The sequence below is a fragment of the Trichomycterus rosablanca genome, chromosome 9 (assembly GCF_030014385.1).
Source record: "Trichomycterus rosablanca isolate fTriRos1 chromosome 9, fTriRos1.hap1, whole genome shotgun sequence".
NCBI classification, from domain to species: domain Eukaryota; kingdom Metazoa; phylum Chordata; class Actinopteri; order Siluriformes; family Trichomycteridae; genus Trichomycterus; species Trichomycterus rosablanca.
Window position 1 is genome coordinate 10,399,402 of NC_085996.1, and position 19,473 is coordinate 10,418,874.

Here is a 19,473-nt window from a genome sequence, read left to right on the forward strand (position 1 = left end):
TTAAAAGAATTAAAACAAAATTAAACAGACAATAAAACTTATTTTACAGGACCCTAAACTCATATCAAATCAAGGCTGAATGAACACACACTATTGTTTTCATGTATTGTGACACATTCACATTTCAATGAAAGAAAAAGTGCAGGAGACAGGATGATTTGCACTGCGTCGGGTTTTATTTGTACAAAGCCACTTTGTGTGAATGCAGGCAATACAGCGCCTGCGTGGAGACTCAGCACGATGACAGCCAGCACATCCAAAGTGGAGGGGACACAAGCTCAGCCCTGCAATTATGTGATACTGTCTTTGCAAAACCTGGCTTTATTAGGAGGTGTGAACCTACAGGAGCATGCTGCTCAGCGTTAATGTGGGACAGCACAAGCTGCAAGTTATGCAGCTAGGCTTTTAATATCTATGCTAAACTTAGCTGTAGAGATGCAGAATGGAGATCGAGAGAAGTTATAACACTGTACACGGGGCTTCGCATATATGAAACTGTTGCTCAAAAACAAACATCTGATTGTTTTGTTAGCTTAATTTAAAAGTGCAATAATACAGAATCCATTACAATCTTTTAGGTTTACTGAAGGGCTGCGATAAAGAAGTGCAATGTTGATATCTCAGAAGCCAATATGTGTAATCAAACTAGTTTTACTTACGTTTTGAACCAGACTAACGGCATAGTTTATCTATTCTCTCATTCAATATCACAATTACATTTTTGACAGTGTTAGTGAATCAGTAAAAAAAAATGGAAGTAAAACCTGGCGAGTCGACTAAAAACATTTCAAGCTAGAGACAGATGTTGATCAATTCTTGAAATGGTACTAGCTTGCCATCTGAGCCCACTGACACCACAACTGTTATACTGCATGTGGCTTTCAATGTCATACTGTACCTGGACAATGTAGTCAACACCACCAAAACTTTGTTACCCTAAATAAAAAGAAAGTTCACAATACAGATACTGAACACACCTCAGAGCTCAGATAAATTAATCATAAGTAAGTGGAAAATATTTGAAAACAGTACTGCATATGTTAAGCCAGCACTCTAAATTTATTCAAAGAACTAGTCCTTCTCGAAAATGTCTCTGGCTTCAACTAATGTTGGGTTGAATACTTTTTCAAGGCACCTTCTAGACTTTTACCAGGAAGGTTTCAAAATGATCAAAAGGTAAACTCTGCAGCTTTAAGTGACACTGAGATTTCACAGTTTGTTTGATCATATTACATAAGGCATATCTGGATCTCAGCGTGTATCATATAATTGGAATGTGCTATTTTTGTACGCATCATGCAGCCCTAGCTTTTAAACTGGTCATACCATTAATGTACCATGCTAATTTTTAAATAAAATAAAAGAATCACTTTATAATTGACGCAGACTCAACTAGATGTCATTTGAGTCATATGTGGAACATGTAGGCTGCTTTTAAATGATTGACGTTTTGTGCTTTGCTCACCACAAGGCTTGGAGCATATTGCAGTTTCCCACTTGAGTCGGCTCAAGTCACATTAGTTAAATATCAAAAGCTAACTTGCAAACAAATACATTCAAAGGCGACAAACGCGCCTTGTTAAAAATGAAGCACAAAGGGGGTCGAACTATTTATTTCTGTTATTGGTTTTGCAATGGGATGTGCAACAAGCTGATGGTCGGGGTCAAAATACATTTGGCCTTACACTGTAGACGAATCCTGAAGCTTGTGCATAAAGAATGGAAAACAGACTGATAAACTGCAATGAGATCTTTGAGAAATCCCAGTGGGATTTTAAAAAGATTATCAAATAAATAAAAATGGTCAAAAAGTTATCAGAGCAGTTTCCGCAGAGCATTGACCAAATAATTCTGCCACAAATTCATCATACAAAAAACTGTAAACTGCTAATAATTATACAAAATTATATTTATCTGTATTCTGTGTAATTATTAGACATTTACATAATGTATTGTATAATATTGTTATATGTACTGTAGTGTGATTTATTCAAAAAAAAAATGCCAGTGGTACTAAACAAAATTCTTAATGGGTATGGGAGCTAAAAACACCTGTTCCTAGCTAGGCCATTTGATTTCAGATGCTAACTGGGTCAAAATGCTAAAAGACCAAGCACAACAGCAAAATGTAAAATAGCAAGTCTAAGAAATGTGCAAGAGTCAAGTGTTCACTTGAACAGCATTACATAGCCAGCACAGAAGCAGTTTTGTCACTTATCATTTAAAAGCAGCCTTCCTCATTTAGGTGTTCACATATTTTAAACAGTTTTTTTTAGGCTCCAATCAACAGCACTCACTCAATCAAAACTCACAGCTCTAATTTGATTCCTTTTTAGAAGTGGATTTAAATGAAGACTCATTCAGCAAGGCTGAAGCATCAGCACTTTTACTGTTAGCACAAATCACATTCTGGAGTGCAGACTTATCCTTTAATAAACACCTAACCCCTTTCCTATAATCCATAAGAAACAGCAGCCCCCACATTCAGCTCCACATCAGCTGAAATGTACGTAAACAAACAAAACCTGCAATACTGTAGGAATTACATAAAATAGTGCACCTGCAAAACCTCAACAAAAAAAAGTTCACAAACTCAAAGCAAACTGCAGGCATGAAAATGTCAAGACAAAGCCCCACTTGTGTTTCCATTTTGTTTTTAAAGCGTCCAGTCTTTCGTCCATCATGAAGGCTCCTTGGCCACACAGCGGTCAGACTGTCCCGAGCAGCAGACTGCAACCAGCATGGCTCCTCCGTCTCCATCTGATTACCATCCTGTAGTTAGTCGTTAAGTCCAGATAGATGGCGTGTTACATGTGTGTATGTGTGATGAATATTGCCAGACTTGTTTCAAAGTTCATCCCTGTGAGAGACAAAGAGAAAACTGTTAAAATCAATCACATATTCCCATGTATTGGATGAAGCCATAATTCATCCACTCATGCAACACATTAAATATACTGTCCCAATAAAGCTCAATACAGCACATATCCACCACACTCGCTTAGCCATTCCCAAACTTCATCAGTCCAAAATTAATGCTTCAAGTCATGGTTTGTGACAAACTATCATACTAACCCTTTGAAGTCAGTTTTGCCAGTAACACTGCTTTTTCTGTTGGTAGTTTGTAGAAACAGAGTAGTTACAAATTATTTAGTCAAATTTTCTAATCTACTAGCTAGCTTAATCTGGGGTGTCTGGACAATCAAATAGAAAGTAACACTGCTGTTCATGCAGTTTTATCTTAGATTGAGACCAATAACCTCTAGAGATGTAAATACAAACATTTAGAAACATTTATGATACAGTTGCATCAACTCACAGACTGCATTGAAATTAAACAAATTTCCTTTTATATATGAATTAAATGTCACAAATCAATGCATTACTCAAATTTGAAGCATCCTTTTTTAAAATGTCTTTTTTGAACGTTTTTAAAAGTCACTTTGACATGACTTCTTGAATCTTTCCACAATATTAGGTGTGGTAGATGCAACCTAAATTATTTAAAATCTTGCATTGGGAAATGTTCTTTTTATATTGACTGACAATTCTCTTATGAGACATGACATTTGTCATGAAGTGGTGAGCCATGACCAGTCTTAGCTAGCAAAGACTGAGCCTTAGGTGAATCCTTCTTTTATACCCAATCATGATACTTATACCAAATTCACCAGCTTATTGCAAAATATTTCAAAACAGTGTAACTTGAATATCTTGTACACATTTCTCTTTCTCTCATTTTTCTTATATTTTTCTTATTTTGCCTTGTCCTAACTTTTTGAACTTGTTGCATGCATTTGTTTATTTTTACACACAATCACATTGTTCAGTTAAAACAATGAAAGTTATCTGTTTGTACTTTTACAATTTAAATAAAGATTCAAGACGATTAACAAATCAGATTGTTGTTTTCTTACTGATTATATGTCATATAGCTGATACAGAACTGCTTGTTTAAATTGTCTTTAAAAAGTAATAAAATAAAATAAAATAAAAAAAAGCAGACACTACTGTGGTGCCTGTGTAGAAACAGGTGGTACTGTAAATTTGAGTCTGTTCACGGCAAGGCATTCAAAACTAACATTGACTTAATTTCTGTACATTATTTCAATCTGTTTGATATTGAGTGTTTTCTGTAAATATATGTTTTTACGTACTAGCAGATTTGTCTGCCGGCGGTGACACCGTGAAGTTACATCTCTAACTAAACATTAATAATATATAATAATATTAATTAATATCAATAATATTAATTCTTGACTTCAAAGGGTTAACAAAAATCTTTCAAAAGTATGTTATCTGCTGTGAAAGTCATGCTTTTTTAACTGACTTACACTAAAGTAATTGGGAAATGCAAAAAAAATTAAAAAAATTAAAAATGTATTCCCATTTACAGTGAAATAGGAGGCAGAGAGTTAAAATTAAAAACCGTGCAGGCATCCATGATGGGTATGGGGTAGCCAAAAACTAAAAATCAGGCGACAAGTAGCAAACAGCAGCCTTGTCTGCTTTGGACCACACCATTTCACCTGTGCCCTGCGGAAAGGAGGGAGGGGGAAGAGAAGGACAGGAAGTCACTTCCACCTTGACCACTGCTTGTCTTTGTCTGTTAAAGGCACGTAAATCACCCCCATAAGGGGCTTCATTTTGGTGCTGCCATCCTCCAGCTTGTCATGTTGCTCCAGCATCTGGTTTCCTCCTGCTGGTCCTACTGGAAGGATTAGACGCCCACCTGGCTTTAGCTGGTCCAGCAACTACAAAAGACACAAACAAACATTACACCACAACAAGTTAATGTTGTTGTTTTACTAATGTGATCATTAAGGTATGCATGTGCAATGGAGCAATTTGGAACGTACAGCTTGTGGCACGGACGGAGCTGCAGCTCCTACATGTATCGCATCATAGGGTGCCTCCTCCAGATAGCCCTGCCTGCCATCTCCAACTGCAAACACGCATATATACACAAATACACAAGCAATCAATGCATGTCAGCATGACCTAAACAGCCTTAGTGCCAACTTTATTTCTGAACAGATGGACAGGTTGCTGCAGCAATGCCAGTCTTGCTGTGATTCTGCTTTAATTTTTGTCATCAAACACTTATTAGAACTAGTTGTTGGGAAGCTCATAGTACATGACTAAATGCTGATAATGCAACATACTGATATTAATAATAATTATTAGTTCAATTAATATAAAGCAGTTTTCATTTTGTCCTCAGCTGGGCTGGTTTTTGCCTCGACAATCTGTGAAATATGCACGTATTCAAACTACCGCAACTAAAAAATAGCCCAAAAGTGAGATCGCCAAAATCCTGAATCTCAAAAAAAAAAAAAAAATTGTATAATCATAGTCAGCCATGCATGAAAAGTTTAACAGTTAAAACCCACAGATTTATGGAAAATATGATACTTAAAATTATGAAAAGTTACCTTACCAGTAAGTTTGATGCGTCCAGACGATATCAAAGCAGGATCATCTTTCTTAACATTATTCACCGAGTCATCCACAAGTTCCTTTATATGATCAATCCCAATGACTTTTCCCGTTGGCCCCACCTGCAACTCAAAACACTTGCTTTAGCAGAGAATACAAACCAAACTCACTCAGCGTGCAGGTACTGAACAGAACATACACAATACAAATTTGAAGCAGGGATGAGCATTTTATTAAAATAATAGTAGATTTAAGCATGAAATTCTCTTGGTGAGCAATCTGACTTTCTTAAAATCAGTCCAACAAGGGAGCTCGGGTGGCGCAGAGATCCAACGCATTAGCACACTCAAGTTTGAATCTCAGCAGAGTGACCAACCTGGCCGAGCATCCACACAAACACTGTTGGCCGTGTTTGAGGGAGGAAAGGTTGGATTCTTTTTTTATTATTATTTTATTATTCTTATTATTCCAATCGTAAGTCTATTTAACTTATTAATTATTAAATATTAGATATAAGTGCTGCACCTAGTGAATAAACTCTAGACACACCATGACTAGTAAAGTACTTGAAGATTTACAATCCAGTACTATAAATAATCACAGGTTTCGCTATTACTGAAGTGTGTGAGTGAATGTGTTGAGTGTGTGATGCCCTATGATGGGTTGGTGCCCTGTCCAGGGAGTGTTTCTGTGATGCACTCGAGTGTTTCAATGTGATTCTGAACCCCTTACTTAAAAGGAATACTAAATAAGCAATTTTTATTTTAAGTAAGTAAGTGTTTTTGACCACACAACAAACCACAAATACACATTTAGACTAATAAAAACTAGGATTCATTGTAACATATTCAATGTAGCATGCCCATTTTTAATTCGGGCTGCACAAGCACAGGATAAGTGACTCACCATTCTGGCAAAACAGACAGATAGGATGCCGCTGCCGGATCCCACATCCAGAGCTTTGGCACCCTCGTACAGTTGATCATGTAACAGCTCCAGTGCATACGCATGCTGCACACACACAAACACAGCACCTGTTCTTACAGCCCTGCACTAACAGCAACTGTATGTCACTTTAATTCATTTAATTTAAACAAACCTATCAAATTAATTATAAGAACACTAATTCATGTGATACTTTTCAAACAATTTGTCCAGTACTGCCCTAAGATTTTATGACAAAAATAAGCTGTTTTGTAAATGTCAAACAGGAGACTTCAGAAAGTATACAATTAATAAAAAACAAAGAATTTTTAATATTAGTAAGTTTTGTAAAAGTATATTAATGAAATGTACTACACGGAAGCACAGCTACACCAGCTACGGTTCATTACACAAATAAATACAGCCAAAATATCTCCATAAACATACTCATCCTATAGTACATCATACAATGGCATTGTAACAACCTGTGTGATTTTTTTTGGAAACAATTTTGAGACCACTCTTTTAGTATGAAAATGCCCCTGTGCACAAAATAAGGTCCAAAAATGGTAAACCATGATTGGCGTGGAACAATTCTGCACAGATCTGAACCCTGTCTAACACATTTGGGCTAAAATGGAGCCCTATCTATGATGGAAAGCCTTAAAGCTCATCAATTATCAATGCCCATTAACAGACTTGTTACTGAAAGGAAGTGAATCTTTGCAAATACATTACAAAAGTTAGTGGAACGCCTGACCAGATAACTGAATGCTCCTATAGAAGCAATGGAAGACTCATTGCTTAAACAAGAGCTTTAGCATGCATATTATTTTAGTTAAAAGATCGTGGTTATGTACAGTTATTGCTAGCCAGTGGTTAATGCTCTTTAGAGATCTGGGACATACCATGTGTGGTGCACTGATGGTAGCCTGGTAGCCTGCAGAAATAAAAAATAAAGTTTCACAGAGTTAAGATTCCCAACACTAAGACAATTATACAACCACATAATCACAATTACCTAACCTAATCATACTTATTGAATTAATTTACAAATATTGAATAAATAAGAAACTGATTACAAATATTTATCGATTTAAAAAATGCATTAGGTTGAATTAGGCTGTAGTAGATCTAGCAGTTAAAAGGTGAAACCAAACAGTGATTTTAGCCTGCAACCATATATTAAGCTGGAAGCTATTTAGCAAAGTCTGGCATGTTTGCATTCGTAAGCAGGACTTTTTGAACAGAAAACGTACAAAAAACAACAACATAAGCTCTTCTAGGAACACACGTCTAATTTTTTTAATTCCTGAATTTTATACACTAAAAGAAATAAAATGTAACATACACAAAAGATGTGGAACATTTAATATTGTACGCTTTTATACAACAAATAAGTAAAAAAGGAAAATTACTTAGTCCAATTTTTGGTATGTGTTAATGTGTTTAAAATTTCGTATGGTGCTGTATATAAGCAATAACAAATAGACTTTAAATGACTTCAAACCTCACATACCTATAGACTGTGGAGAATCCATATAAGGGTTACATCTGGAGAAGTGGGCACGGTCTGTTACCAGCATGACTTCATAAACACGGTCCGACTTAATGATGCCATTCTCTAGATAGAAAGAAAAACAGAAAAGTTCAGCTCTGCTTGCAGCCAAACTAATGGCTGGAGTTGTCTGAAGCAACTGCTCTTATATAGAAGTTCCATTCTTCAATTCTACAAACTGCATGGACTATAAAGAGCTCAATGCAAAATTGTGAGTGACAGCCTGAGCAAAATTTATAATTTAACAATTGTTACATCATTTGCAGTAAAACACGTGTTCCAACATGCTGCAAAGTACACAGACACTAGGACTGGCTAATAAGTGTTTGACAATATAAGTGTTCACAGGTAGATGATTAGCTCTATCATTTACTCCACATATAAAGTGGCGTTGTAAACCGTTACCAACAGAAACCGACCTTGAATTTAGCACTCTGTAAAGATCTATCTATTTCCAGCAGGATATTTCAGGCAAAGACGAGACTAGGGCCAGGAAGTTCAGTCCAAGAAGTGTCAAATGTCAATATTAAGCCCAGAGGGCAGAACCAAACCAATGGCGAGCTCTAGGCTACAGTTGTCTACTAAAATATATGTAAATGCAACATACATTGATGTAAATTAAACAGTAACACTGTATTCCACATAAAAAGCAAAAATAAAAATATTGGTATACCCTCTTCTAAACCTTTGTAAAGTATTTGCAATACATTTGTGTGCTAGATACATACATACCTACATGCATCACTAACACTACTTTAAATATTCATTTTTCTTTGGGTTCTAACATTATTTATAATACGGTTAACATGTGTTATGTTTGATCTGCATTAAATATAAAGAATATGCTAACAAAAGGTAATAATATCAAGCTGCAGTCCCACAGAATAATCCTTATTTAATCCTAATATATATACTTAAAAAGCATCGTTGAATGGAAGCTGTAAAGTCCAGAGCTGGAAGGAAGTCACTATTTAGCTGCATGGTCACAGGTTAACTGCTCTATGCTCAAATATTCTGAATCGGAATAAGCTTTGCTAACATCAACTACCTAACACACCTAATACACCAGATGATTCAAAGTTGGTTAGGGGTTATGGCCAAAGTGCTTTAATGGATTGCCGCCCTGCCATAGGTATTTCTGCCTTGCGCCTAGTGTTTCCTGGTGGAACCAGATTCGACGCGACCCTGACCTGGATAAAGTGGCTGATGAAAATTAATTACAAGTATCTGTGTTACTCAGAGTCAGAGGTTTGCCCGGTTGTGTGATCTGTGTTATAAAACTCTATATTAAATAACAATTGTTAAGGATTATTAAATAAATAGAGGTGGAGCATCAGTCAGATCAGTGCTGTTTATAGGCAGCTTTTGCAATTACTTATTACAAATAATGGCTGGTAGACGAACACTACCAGTTTAAAGCTGTGGGGTATATAATGTTATAATCTTATAATGTTAGTTTGAAACAGCACACTTTGTGTCTGTAATGATTAATGTGACAACCTTCTATAAAAAGTGTATGTTATGACATACATTTTCTATGGAAGATGCTCTGCCATGTGCTATGGAAGAACAGTTCTGTGGTTTCCAAAGTTATGAAACACTCTAGGAAGCAACAATTGATTTAGAATACAAAACAATAAATTATGGATTACATTTAAAAAGCACTACGCTAGAGGATGATATAGACCACAGAGCCAAACAAGTGTTTAGGCTACTGTGTTTAATTTAGAGGTCTTTTAGAATAGAGGTTCTTAACTGTTTTGCAGCCAATGCCCCTTAAGGTGCAAAAATATGGCCATGTACGCCAATAAGAGTTATGTTATTATTATTATACAATTATTCAATGTTAAGGAAGTTAAGTAAATATGCTTAGTCATGTTTTAATGCTCTTTTTAGAAGTGACACACCTTGTGGTTTGGCTTGTAACTTGTTCAGTATTAACGCACTTTGCATGAATGGTATATTCATTAACAACTTTTTTTATGTTACATTTAGGAAACTTATGAAACAACGCCGTACAACGCCATAATAGGAGCTATACCCCAATCATGTGTGAAAGGCACACATGACCATTGTAATTAATGGTCATTGTGATTTGCATATGGACCTGATCACCGGTTCCATCGATATGCAATGGGCGGTGATCAGTCGTTATGCAAATCGGCTGCATATAAGGTTGGGGTATTGACCACCAGCTCAGACTGAAGAAGTCACTTGGATTGCTTGTTTGTTTATTAGGATTTTAACGTCCTAACTTTGGTTACATTCATGACAGGAACGGTAGTTACTCATTACACAAGATTCATCAGTTCACAAGTTTATATCAAACACAGTCATGGACAATTTTGTGTCTCCAATTCACCTCACTTGCATGTCTTTGGACTGTGGGAGGAAACCGGAGCACCCAGAGTAAACCCAAGCAGACACTGGGAGAACATGCAAACTCCATACAGAAAGGACCCGGACCGCCCTGCCTGGGGATCGAACCCAGGACTTTCTTGCTGTGATGCGACAGTGCTACCCACTTAGCCACCGTGGCGAAACGTATCTCTACAACAAACTTGTGCCCAGATGAACTGATTCAACTTTGTGGATTTGTGTACCTGGATTATTAAGCATGCATCAACAGATCATGAAACAGGTGTTCAAAGTCTTGACCAAAACAAAGACAACACACAATATTACACACACAACATTCGTTATATCATGCTTTGAATGACATGTCTGAAATGTACACAGAAATAATTTATAAAGAAAATACATTTATAAATAAAATATTATAAAATATATATTATAAGTGGTACTTGGTGTAAAAGGTTTAAGAACCACTGGGATAATCAAATACAAGTCATGTTTTTAATGCATTTCTTTACTGGAAAATATACAAATAAATGCTGACACCCATATTTATTACCAGATATATCTGGCCGCCCAACATTGCACATTATGAGGGGCTGCGTCCCCACTACATACTACCGTACTAACTAGTGCGAACTACACCGATCCAATCCGACGTACCAATCAGACATACTATTTAGTACGAAAGTATGCAATTTGGAAGGCTGTCGTTTACGTTCACATAATGCTAGCTGGCAAAGCAATACAAGTGACGCACATGCAAAAGACAAATGCAGTTTATGCTGTAGGTTCGAAATAACCCCAAAACAGTAACATTCTGAAACATATATTTCAATTTAAACGAGAATAAGCAGTCGGCTGAGGTGGCTAGCTCTCAAAACACCCAATTTCAGTTACGTTGCTAGCTAGCCGTGTCAACACAACACTTGAAAGTAAACAAATGCTCGTAGCAAGGAAGTTATTACAATCCGCATTTTAGGCATTGCACAGCCGTGTTATTTTGCTAAATGTGATTTAGAAACTTACTGCGGAGGTTATTGACGAGCTCCACTTGGCTGGCTCCTCCTGATTTCCAGGCCATTATTACACACACTCTGCGGATCAGGTAAAGAGCCGCGGTCAGAGCCGCGCCTGCGCACAACGCTCTGCCCAACACACTTACCACCTCCCACAACGACTCAGGAGATACGTCACTGGACATGCCCGCTAAATCTCTCTAAAAACACGACATGTTCACCCATCCCGTCAACATACGCATTATTTTTTATATATTTGTGGATAATTTGTGCCTATTCCAGACTGGAATGGTTGTTGCAGGTGGCCACCGACAGGAGGAGAATTAGAGCTCGCAAGGTTGAGATTGTTGGAAGTGATTTGACAGTTCACATGGTCCTGTTAGTAGCGACGCTTCTGATTGGTTGAATGAAGTGTAGAATTGTGGGTATTGTAGTCTTTGGTAAGGAATGTTTAAAGGACCAGGTTTTACCAATCATTTATGCTTCTTCTTGAACTAAAAGAGGGACACTAACAGCAAAAAGAGCAGTCTTGTGTCAAGCTTTTAAAAAAAAAATTAAAATATTTGTGCGGGGTGCACAAAAGCACATGGGTACAAATGAATGTGTGGAAATAATGCACAAATACTCAGTCTACCAGGGCGGCACGGTGGGTAGCACTGTCGCCTCACAGCAAGAAGGTCCTGGGTTCAATCCCCAGGTGGGGCGGTCCTGGTCCTTTCTGTGTGGAGTTTGCATGTTCTCCCCGTGTCCGCGTGGGTTTCCTCCGGGAGCTCCGGTTTCCTCCCACAGTCCAAAGACATGCAAGTGAACTGAACTGGAGATACAAAATTGACCTTGACTGTGTTCGATTTAACCTTGTGTAATGAGTAACTACCGTTCCTGTCATGAATGTAACCAAAGTGTAAAACATGACGTTAAAATCCTAATAAACAAACAAACTCAGTCTACCAAATAATCAAAACCAAGAACCTAAAGCATAAGTTTTGTTACTGAAAGCATTTCATATCTTCTTCTTCCTCTGCCTTTGTCCCGTTTGGTTGCGGGGTCGGCTCTCGGCGGATCATGATCCGCATTGATTTGGCACAGTTTTTACGCCGGATGCCCTTCCTGACACAACCCTCCCTATTTTATCCGGGCTTGGGACTGGTTTGTGCATCTAGCGGCTAGGTATCTATAGGACAATTCAGTGTTTTCATTTAGCCTGGTGGCATGTTTTTGAACTGTGGGAGGAAACGGAGCACCCGGAGGAAACCCACACGGACACGGGAAGAACATGCAAACTCCGCACAGAAAGGACCTGGACCGCTCCACCTGGGGATCGAACCCAGGACCTTCTTGCTGTGAGGCAACAGTGCTACCCACTAAGCCACCGTGCCGCCCACTGAAATCATTTCATATGAAAGTATATATAAAATGTCATGTTAAGTAGGTATGGAAAGGGATGAACAAGACTGTAGGTCTGTAGGCAAGGCCAAAATGAGCAATTGCCCAGAGCTTTAAATTTAGCTATTCTGTTAGATTACAAATCAGGAAAAGTAGTGGAATCATAATAGTGGAATTTACTTGTGTGTTTTAATTAACATTTTAATAAGAAAAAATGTGCTTGATAAATGCTTCAACCAAAGCGATAAGAATGGTTACTGAAATAATTCAACCATTAGTGCTTCACCTTAGTGATGGGAATTCCGGCTCCTTTTAGAGAGCCGGTTCTTTTGGCTCGGCTCACTAAAAAGAGCCGGCTCTTTCGGCTCCCAAGTGGCTCCTTAGATTTTTTCTTGCTTAAATTAATTTATTACCAAATTACATGTAAAATTAATTACTAATGTAAAAACATTGTATCAAATGTTTATTATTTAAATGGCTTTATTTATATACTCAACATGGAACAGAGTGCTACAACAATAAATTATAAAATATACAAAAACAAAGACCCATCTCAAAAAGGTCTGATTGTGTATATTACTTGTAAATTTGCATCTAGAGTGAAAAAACACATCAACAAAGCATCACTCAACAAAATATAAATGAAAATGTGCAAAAAAAAAAAAAAAAAGCAGCATCCAGGTGACAGTATTTGTAAGTCTTTAGCAAAGATCCTGTTTCTCCTTCTGTTTTCATCTGCCCTGTTTTTTGAAAAGATTCTCTCTGAGGGGACAGATGTTGCTACATTACACAGTCTATGTGCCATCACATGTATAAGATGTGGGTAGACTGAATACTTGGTCTCCCACCAGCTCAGTGGGTCTGAACTTCTCTGTAAAAGGGGCTCCTCATGTCCAAACTTTACTATGTTTCCTCTCACTCATTTTCCTCACCTTTCCAGCGTGTAATGTCTGCCTATGTAAAGCGCAATGTAAAACTTCATCAAGTCTCTCTCTCTCTCTCTCTCTCTCTCTCCTCTTCCTCTCTCTCTCTCTCTCTCTCTCTCTCTCTCTCTCTCTCTCTCTCTCTCCCGTTCCTGTCATGAATGTAACCAAAGTGTAAAAACATGACGTTAAAATCCTAATAAACAAACAAACAAGCACAATGATATTCAGCTGTCTGGTGGCCGTGAAGTGTACGTTTCCTTTAAATAACAATTTAAAATACGGGTTTTGTCTTAGCAGAGCCGCCGTAGAAATGAACGGCGGGACGCAAGAATAAATGTGTAATGTCTTATTTTAGTCTCTACCCGTTTTCCGTCAAACTCTCACTGTACGCTTCGGGATTGGCTAGTAGCGGTCCGGTCTCTTCAGTCTGATTGGTTAATGTCACTGTCAACCTGACAAACAACCGCGCAGAAGGCGGGGTTTGTCGGAAACAGGTGGGGAAAATATTGCCTCGCTGGTAGAAGAAATCAAATGAAATCACGAGTAATTTGAAAGAAAATGGATTGCATTAATGCTAAATATATATCACAGAAGATCAGTAAAACAAGGTGGAGACCCGTTTCAACTGCATCATTAGAACAGCCGGATTTATTTGCCACTGGCTCTTGGGACAACGAGGTAAGTGCATGACGTTTAGCTAGAATGCTACTTTTATTCCTTCCCATGGACCAAACTTACTTCCTGATCCGTTGAGTATAATAAAATGATTCTGTGAATGTGTTATTGATTCTGTAGAATAATAAAGTGTCCATCTGGACGGTGGGAGAGAATGGAGGGTATACTATGGAGGACGAATTTGAGGGAGATCCTCAATTACAGTGTGAATGTAAACACACGGGAGATGTGCTGGACCTGCAGGTGAGTTTGGATTACAGGGTTGCCAGATTTTGCCAAACATTTTGTAAACTTTCCAAATAAGAAAGTCAATACATCCAGGTCTGAGGCCCCGTCGTTATCTGTCACTGGATTTTGTCTGGTGAAACTTTTCCTAAAAGTGATGAGTAGCAGTAAAAAGCCCTGTCACAGTGGACAAATCCTAATGATTATTGTTGATCAGCCCAACGAGTTGAGACCTTTATTAAGTTCAGGGACTAAACAGGGGCAGTTGTAGCCTAGTGGTTACTGGACTAGTAATCGAAAGGTTGCTGGTTAAAGCCCCATCACTGACAGGTTGCCACTGTTGGGCCCTTGAGCAAGGCCCTTAACCCTCAATTGTTTAGACTGCATACTGTCAAAGTGCTGTTAGTTGCTTTGGATAAAAGCATCTGCTATATGCTGAAAATGTAAACAACAAGAGGCATGTCAACTGTCTTCACTTGCCAAAAATGACAGTTTTATTGTTATTGTTTTAATTTTTACAAATGTTTGGGCAATTGAACTGTGGATGGTGGGACATACAATCACTATGACCTCAATATTAATAAGAATCACCATAAACCCTTACTGATAGTTAACTTGGTAAATAATCGATCTTTTTGCTTAGATCAACACCTAAATGTTTTATGATAAACCCTGCTGTTTAATTCAGGTTTAGGTTTTATCATTGTCCTAAAAATACACAACTTAAAGTGGTTTGTAATGTACAAGCTGTTCTCTTATTTTCTTTAGTTCTTGGATCAAGATAGACTTATTACAGCATCATCAATGGGAGCAGTGACTTTGTATAAACTCCATTCTGAAAGCCAGGTATGAACAACATTTGCAAGAGTACATGGCATGTCCCTACCAATCTCAAGGAAAAAAAATTGAATTGTTAAATCAAAACATGATTTGTCATTTTAACCTGCACAAAAATGGATTACCTGTTCTGAGATGGGTCCTCTTGGGAAACACTTGCATTATAAAATAGTATTTACATTCTATGGATTTGTGCCGCTGTGGTGCTAGGTGTGCACCATGATCATGTTGTCAAAGGGTATTCCAAATGGTGGAGATTAATAATGTGTATTAAATTTCTGGATTTTCTAGACTCTTTCTGTAGCTCACGTGTGGGAAAGTGCACATCACTACCAGCGTACTAATGCACCCTGTACTGGAGTAGCATGTAACAGTCCAGAACTGGTGTCAGTTGGTGAGGATGGGAGAGTGGTCCTCTATAAAGCCGACCAGAAAGGAGTCATGCGGGTGATCGGTCAGTACTGTTTGATCATCTTATTTATATGTTATGTAATATTTTAATTCATTTACTGAAAAGCAAGTAAGCACATTTGTGTTCGTTTATGCTGATGCCATTTGTTCTTTGTTACATACTACATGTGCCATAAAATGCTATGATATTTGAACAGTTTCTCAGTTTAGGCTGTCACTTGGGTTATTTTGGAATTCTTTTTGTTGCTATCAGTATGCTAATTGTGTTCATTAAACCATGCTGTCAATTAGTAATTGTTCCAACTTGTGCCACTGTTTAGTGTACTTAAATACTGTTAAGTATTTTTTATTTAGAGTGAAAACTAGTGTATTTTTTTTTTCATTGTTTATTCAGAAAATGCTGACAGCAGCACAATCCATGCTGTGACTTTTCTTCGGATGACGGAAGTGCTGACAGTAAATTCCATTGGCCAGCTGAAGCTTTGGGACTTTAGGCAGCAGGGCAGCGAACCTGCACAAACCCTCTCTCTGTAAGTTCATCCTGTGTCACCACATTTATAAATTGGATATATCCCTACACTGTGCTCATTTTTACACTGGGCTGTAGGACTGCTGCAAACCTGCTCATGATAAAGTGGTCATGACAAGTAAATAAACGATTGCTACATGACTGTACTGTTATATACACAACATTAATAGAAAAGAATGTTGTTCGACGACTTTGGCTATATCGCCAACCCCTAGTGTTGGCACTAACTTTGTTGTCTCTGCAGCACTGGCGACAGGGTGCCTCTGCACTGTGTGGACCGACACCCTAACCAGCAACATATAGTTGCTACTGGAGGCCAGGATGGCATGCTGAGTATCTGGGATGTGAGACAAGGCAGCATGCCCTTCTCCATGATGGAGGCCCACTCTGCTGAAAGTGAGTTTTTGATCTATTTATTTATTTAATGAATATATTCACATATTTGTTCAGTATTAGTAGCATCTCCCCATATTTGCATATTTTTGTTCATTTTGGAACTTGATACTAATATTGCTTTATTTTTTAAGTGTGGGAGGTGCATTTTCACCCTACAAATCCAGACCACTTATTCACCTGTTCAGAAGATGGTTCTCTACTACACTGGGAGACTTCCTCTGGGTCAGATGCATCAGTGTTCCTGCAGGGTAAGCCCCTTTCAGTATCTGACTAGAATCCTACCTGATATTATAGGGATCGCCACATTGGATCTGATCCGCATACCAGACCAGACACAGTCCTACTTATTTTATCTGGGCTTGGGACCAGCCCTGAAAGTGCACTTTCCAATGGGTAAGCTGTTTTTATCTGACTAATGATAAAAAACAAAATTAAGCTCATTCACTTGATGAATTGCAGCATGATTTGCAAGCAGTGGGAACAACAATTGACAATGCTCACAGTGAACAATGCACTGCACGTTGTGTGTTTGAACCCAAGAAAAACCCACAGCGAAGTACGGTACATCATACAGGGCTTCTTCTCTGCAAATGGTACAGACGGATTACACATCCTTAAATGAAACATGACTAGTGCAATATACAAACAAGGAAAATAAAAAAAAATTGAAAATGTGAACCATAAATTCTTTGGACAGTAGTATGTGCTTTAATTATCACAAAATCAGTTGCAGCAAGTACTTAAATCTTAGTACATGCATGTTCTTTACAAGTGTATGTAAACTTTTACTCTGTGTACAGACCTAGAGTGTTTTTAGCAGGCGTATGAATATCTCAGGGGCTACAAGAGTGTAAAACTTGACAAGTATTTTAGTATAATAAAAGAAAATTTGTTTAATTTAAACTTGTGGCATTTTAGTGTAATTGTGGGGGCAATGTTCAAAACTCACAATCATTGTTCATATGTAATACATCCTGTAATCACTAACAGCATTTTTATTTCACGTGGGTTGACATCTGTCTCTCTTCCTTATGGTCAGGACGTAACAACAGCCTGTTGTCCCGCAGCGCTACAGCTCCTGCAGGAGGAAACCAGTCTTTTATTAATGCTTGGCTTGGTGGAGACTCTAGTAAGGGCAGGCTGGAGACCACACACATGCTACCCAGCCAGACACTCTCTGTCAACAGTCTGGATGTACTTGGACAGTGCTTAGTGTGCGGGACTGATGAGGAGGCCGTCTACATACACAGACGTGTTCCTGTGTGACTTTGAATTTTTGATTAACTGTTTTATTATTTTCTGTTTGATGCACTTGGAGAAATAAAACGGTCTTGTTTCTGGTATGGTGTGTGACTGTGTGCGCTTGTAAGAACTTTATAACATATAGTGTATAATATTTTTGTTTTTTTTTCCATTTCAGGTAATTGCTCCAAACAAATGGTCAATTAAAGAACATTACTGGATTGTTTTTACATGCTTGTGGATGATTTTAAGTTAGGGATGAATTATCTTCGGTACTATGAAATAGCAATTACCCCTTTTTTGATTTTCTCTGTTATTTTAACAAAACCTCACACTAAATGATTTCTGACTATTAAATAAAATATATTGCACAAAATGCACTTCAGTAAAAACAAATGTCCTTTGCAGAGTAACACCGAAATGGACCTCAACCCTGAAGTATTTTTCTGCCTGGACCTTAACCCTTAAGTACTGGTCTGCCTCATAGTAGTCTTGGCCCAGCATATGAGCTTGTCTGGGACTTACATCCTGCATGCACAGAACAGCGCTTCACCAAAGACTTTATTCTGAGGGAATAATTCTTTATAATTGGATGTATTTTCTTACAACATAACATTGTGAGAGTATAAACATACTAGTAATAAGGTTAGAATAGCCGTGTGAAGGTGTGAATACCTAGTCTAGCCAACTAGTTCACAGCTGAGGTGTTAACACCCAAGTAACTCATACACCATAACTATTATTATTATGAAATATATACAGTAAAGACTTGTGCACTGTGTGCAGTACACTAACTATACGAAAAACATTACAGCTGTGTGTTAATATCCGAAATCAACATCATGGTACTTGTTAGCTTAGTCGCTAGTGTTAGCGGCTAAGCTAGTTTTTGGATAAGCACTCTGTATTTACAACTCTTCATCATATTAATATTGTAATACACACATTTTTATAAGTAGCTGCTCTCAGTAGGGTTGTAGGTAAATTCAGTTGTTTAATGCAGTCAGACAACCTGTTTCTGGATGTTTTACTTTCCTCACAACGTTACTATCATGGCGTATCACCACCATGCGCTAATTCATACCACATAGTTGTGTTTGCTGGGTGAATAAATTAGAGACAGTACACTTTCAATAGTGACCGAATACATGTGTCCTTGTTCATTTAAAATAAAAATAGATGCTATTCTGTTTGCATTTATAAGCACAAAATCGAAAGAAAAGAGCACTTATTCATCAAAACAGAAACGCACGGAACGAGAGCCTCACTACGCATGCTCCGATTCACCAAACTGACCTACGTACCAGGGTGGTTTTGTGAATTAGCGTAAAGTGCGTAAAATACGTAAAGTGCGTTTGTACTGTACTGAAGTAGAATTTACATTATTATTTCCATAAAAGTGCCCCTATTTCTGCATGTGCAAAGCAAAGTATTCAAAAACTTACAATCTTCTGTTAGACATGAAAGAGCCAAGAAAAAGTTTCAGCAGGGAGATTAATGTATGCTTCTGCTAGCTATAAAAGTGGCATAAAGGACTTTAAACAAAACCATGGA

At 37.8% G+C, this 19,473-nt stretch overlaps 2 protein-coding genes across 4 annotated transcripts; one reads left to right on the forward strand and one right to left on the reverse strand.

The window, feature by feature from the left end:
* Positions 1-154: 154 nt before the first annotated feature.
* pcmt (protein-L-isoaspartate (D-aspartate) O-methyltransferase) lies at positions 155-11,437 on the reverse strand. 2 transcript variants are annotated; one of them, XM_063001853.1, is made up of 8 exons: positions 11,306-11,437; positions 7,883-7,987; positions 7,272-7,303; positions 6,346-6,450; positions 5,441-5,561; positions 4,860-4,945; positions 4,530-4,754; positions 155-2,860 (listed from the first exon to the last, which is right to left on the reverse strand). In XM_063001853.1, exons 1-7 carry the CDS (start codon positions 11,358-11,360, stop codon positions 4,575-4,577), a joined length of 684 nt encoding a protein of 227 aa, XP_062857923.1. In that variant the 5' UTR covers positions 11,361-11,437; the 3' UTR covers positions 155-2,860; positions 4,530-4,574. The 2 variants fall into 2 exon arrangements, with proteins under 2 accessions (XP_062857923.1, XP_062857922.1); XM_063001852.1 differs by having other exon boundaries at positions 4,585-4,754; positions 11,306-11,435.
* Positions 11,305-18,149, forward strand: nup43 (nucleoporin 43). 2 transcript variants are annotated; one of them, XM_063001850.1, is made up of 9 exons: positions 11,305-11,384; positions 14,196-14,282; positions 14,400-14,522; positions 15,273-15,350; positions 15,633-15,795; positions 16,147-16,282; positions 16,526-16,677; positions 16,809-16,925; positions 17,717-18,149. In XM_063001850.1, exons 3-9 carry the CDS (start codon positions 14,448-14,450, stop codon positions 17,941-17,943), a joined length of 948 nt encoding a protein of 315 aa, XP_062857920.1. In that variant the 5' UTR covers positions 11,305-11,384; positions 14,196-14,282; positions 14,400-14,447; the 3' UTR covers positions 17,944-18,149. The 2 variants fall into 2 exon arrangements, with proteins under 2 accessions (XP_062857920.1, XP_062857919.1); XM_063001849.1 differs by lacking the exon at positions 11,305-11,384 and having other exon boundaries at positions 14,071-14,282.
* The last annotated feature ends 1,324 nt before the right edge of the window (positions 18,150-19,473 follow it).

What these genes read in the sequence shown, in the direction of transcription:
- pcmt (XM_063001852.1), bottom strand. Translation starts at nt 11,360, where the DNA reads ATGGCCTGGAAATCAGGAGGAGCCAGCCAAGTGGAGCTCGTCAATAAC. An exon ending in GCTCGTCAATAACCTCCGCA is followed by an intron (nt 7,988 to 11,305) that starts GTAAGTTTCTAA and finishes CTTTCTATCTAG; the next exon opens with AGAATGGCATCATTAAGTCG. An exon ending in GGATTCTCCACAGTCTATAG is followed by an intron (nt 7,304 to 7,882) that starts GTATGTGAGGTT and finishes TTATTTCTGCAG; the next exon opens with GCTACCAGGCTACCATCAGT.
- nup43 (XM_063001849.1), top strand. Translation starts at nt 14,163, where the DNA reads ATGGATTGCATTAATGCTAAATATATATCACAGAAGATCAGTAAAACA. An exon ending in AGGAGTCATGCGGGTGATCG is followed by an intron (nt 15,796 to 16,146) that starts GTCAGTACTGTT and finishes TTGTTTATTCAG; the next exon opens with AAAATGCTGACAGCAGCACA. An exon ending in CCTGCACAAACCCTCTCTCT is followed by an intron (nt 16,283 to 16,525) that starts GTAAGTTCATCC and finishes TTGTCTCTGCAG; the next exon opens with CACTGGCGACAGGGTGCCTC.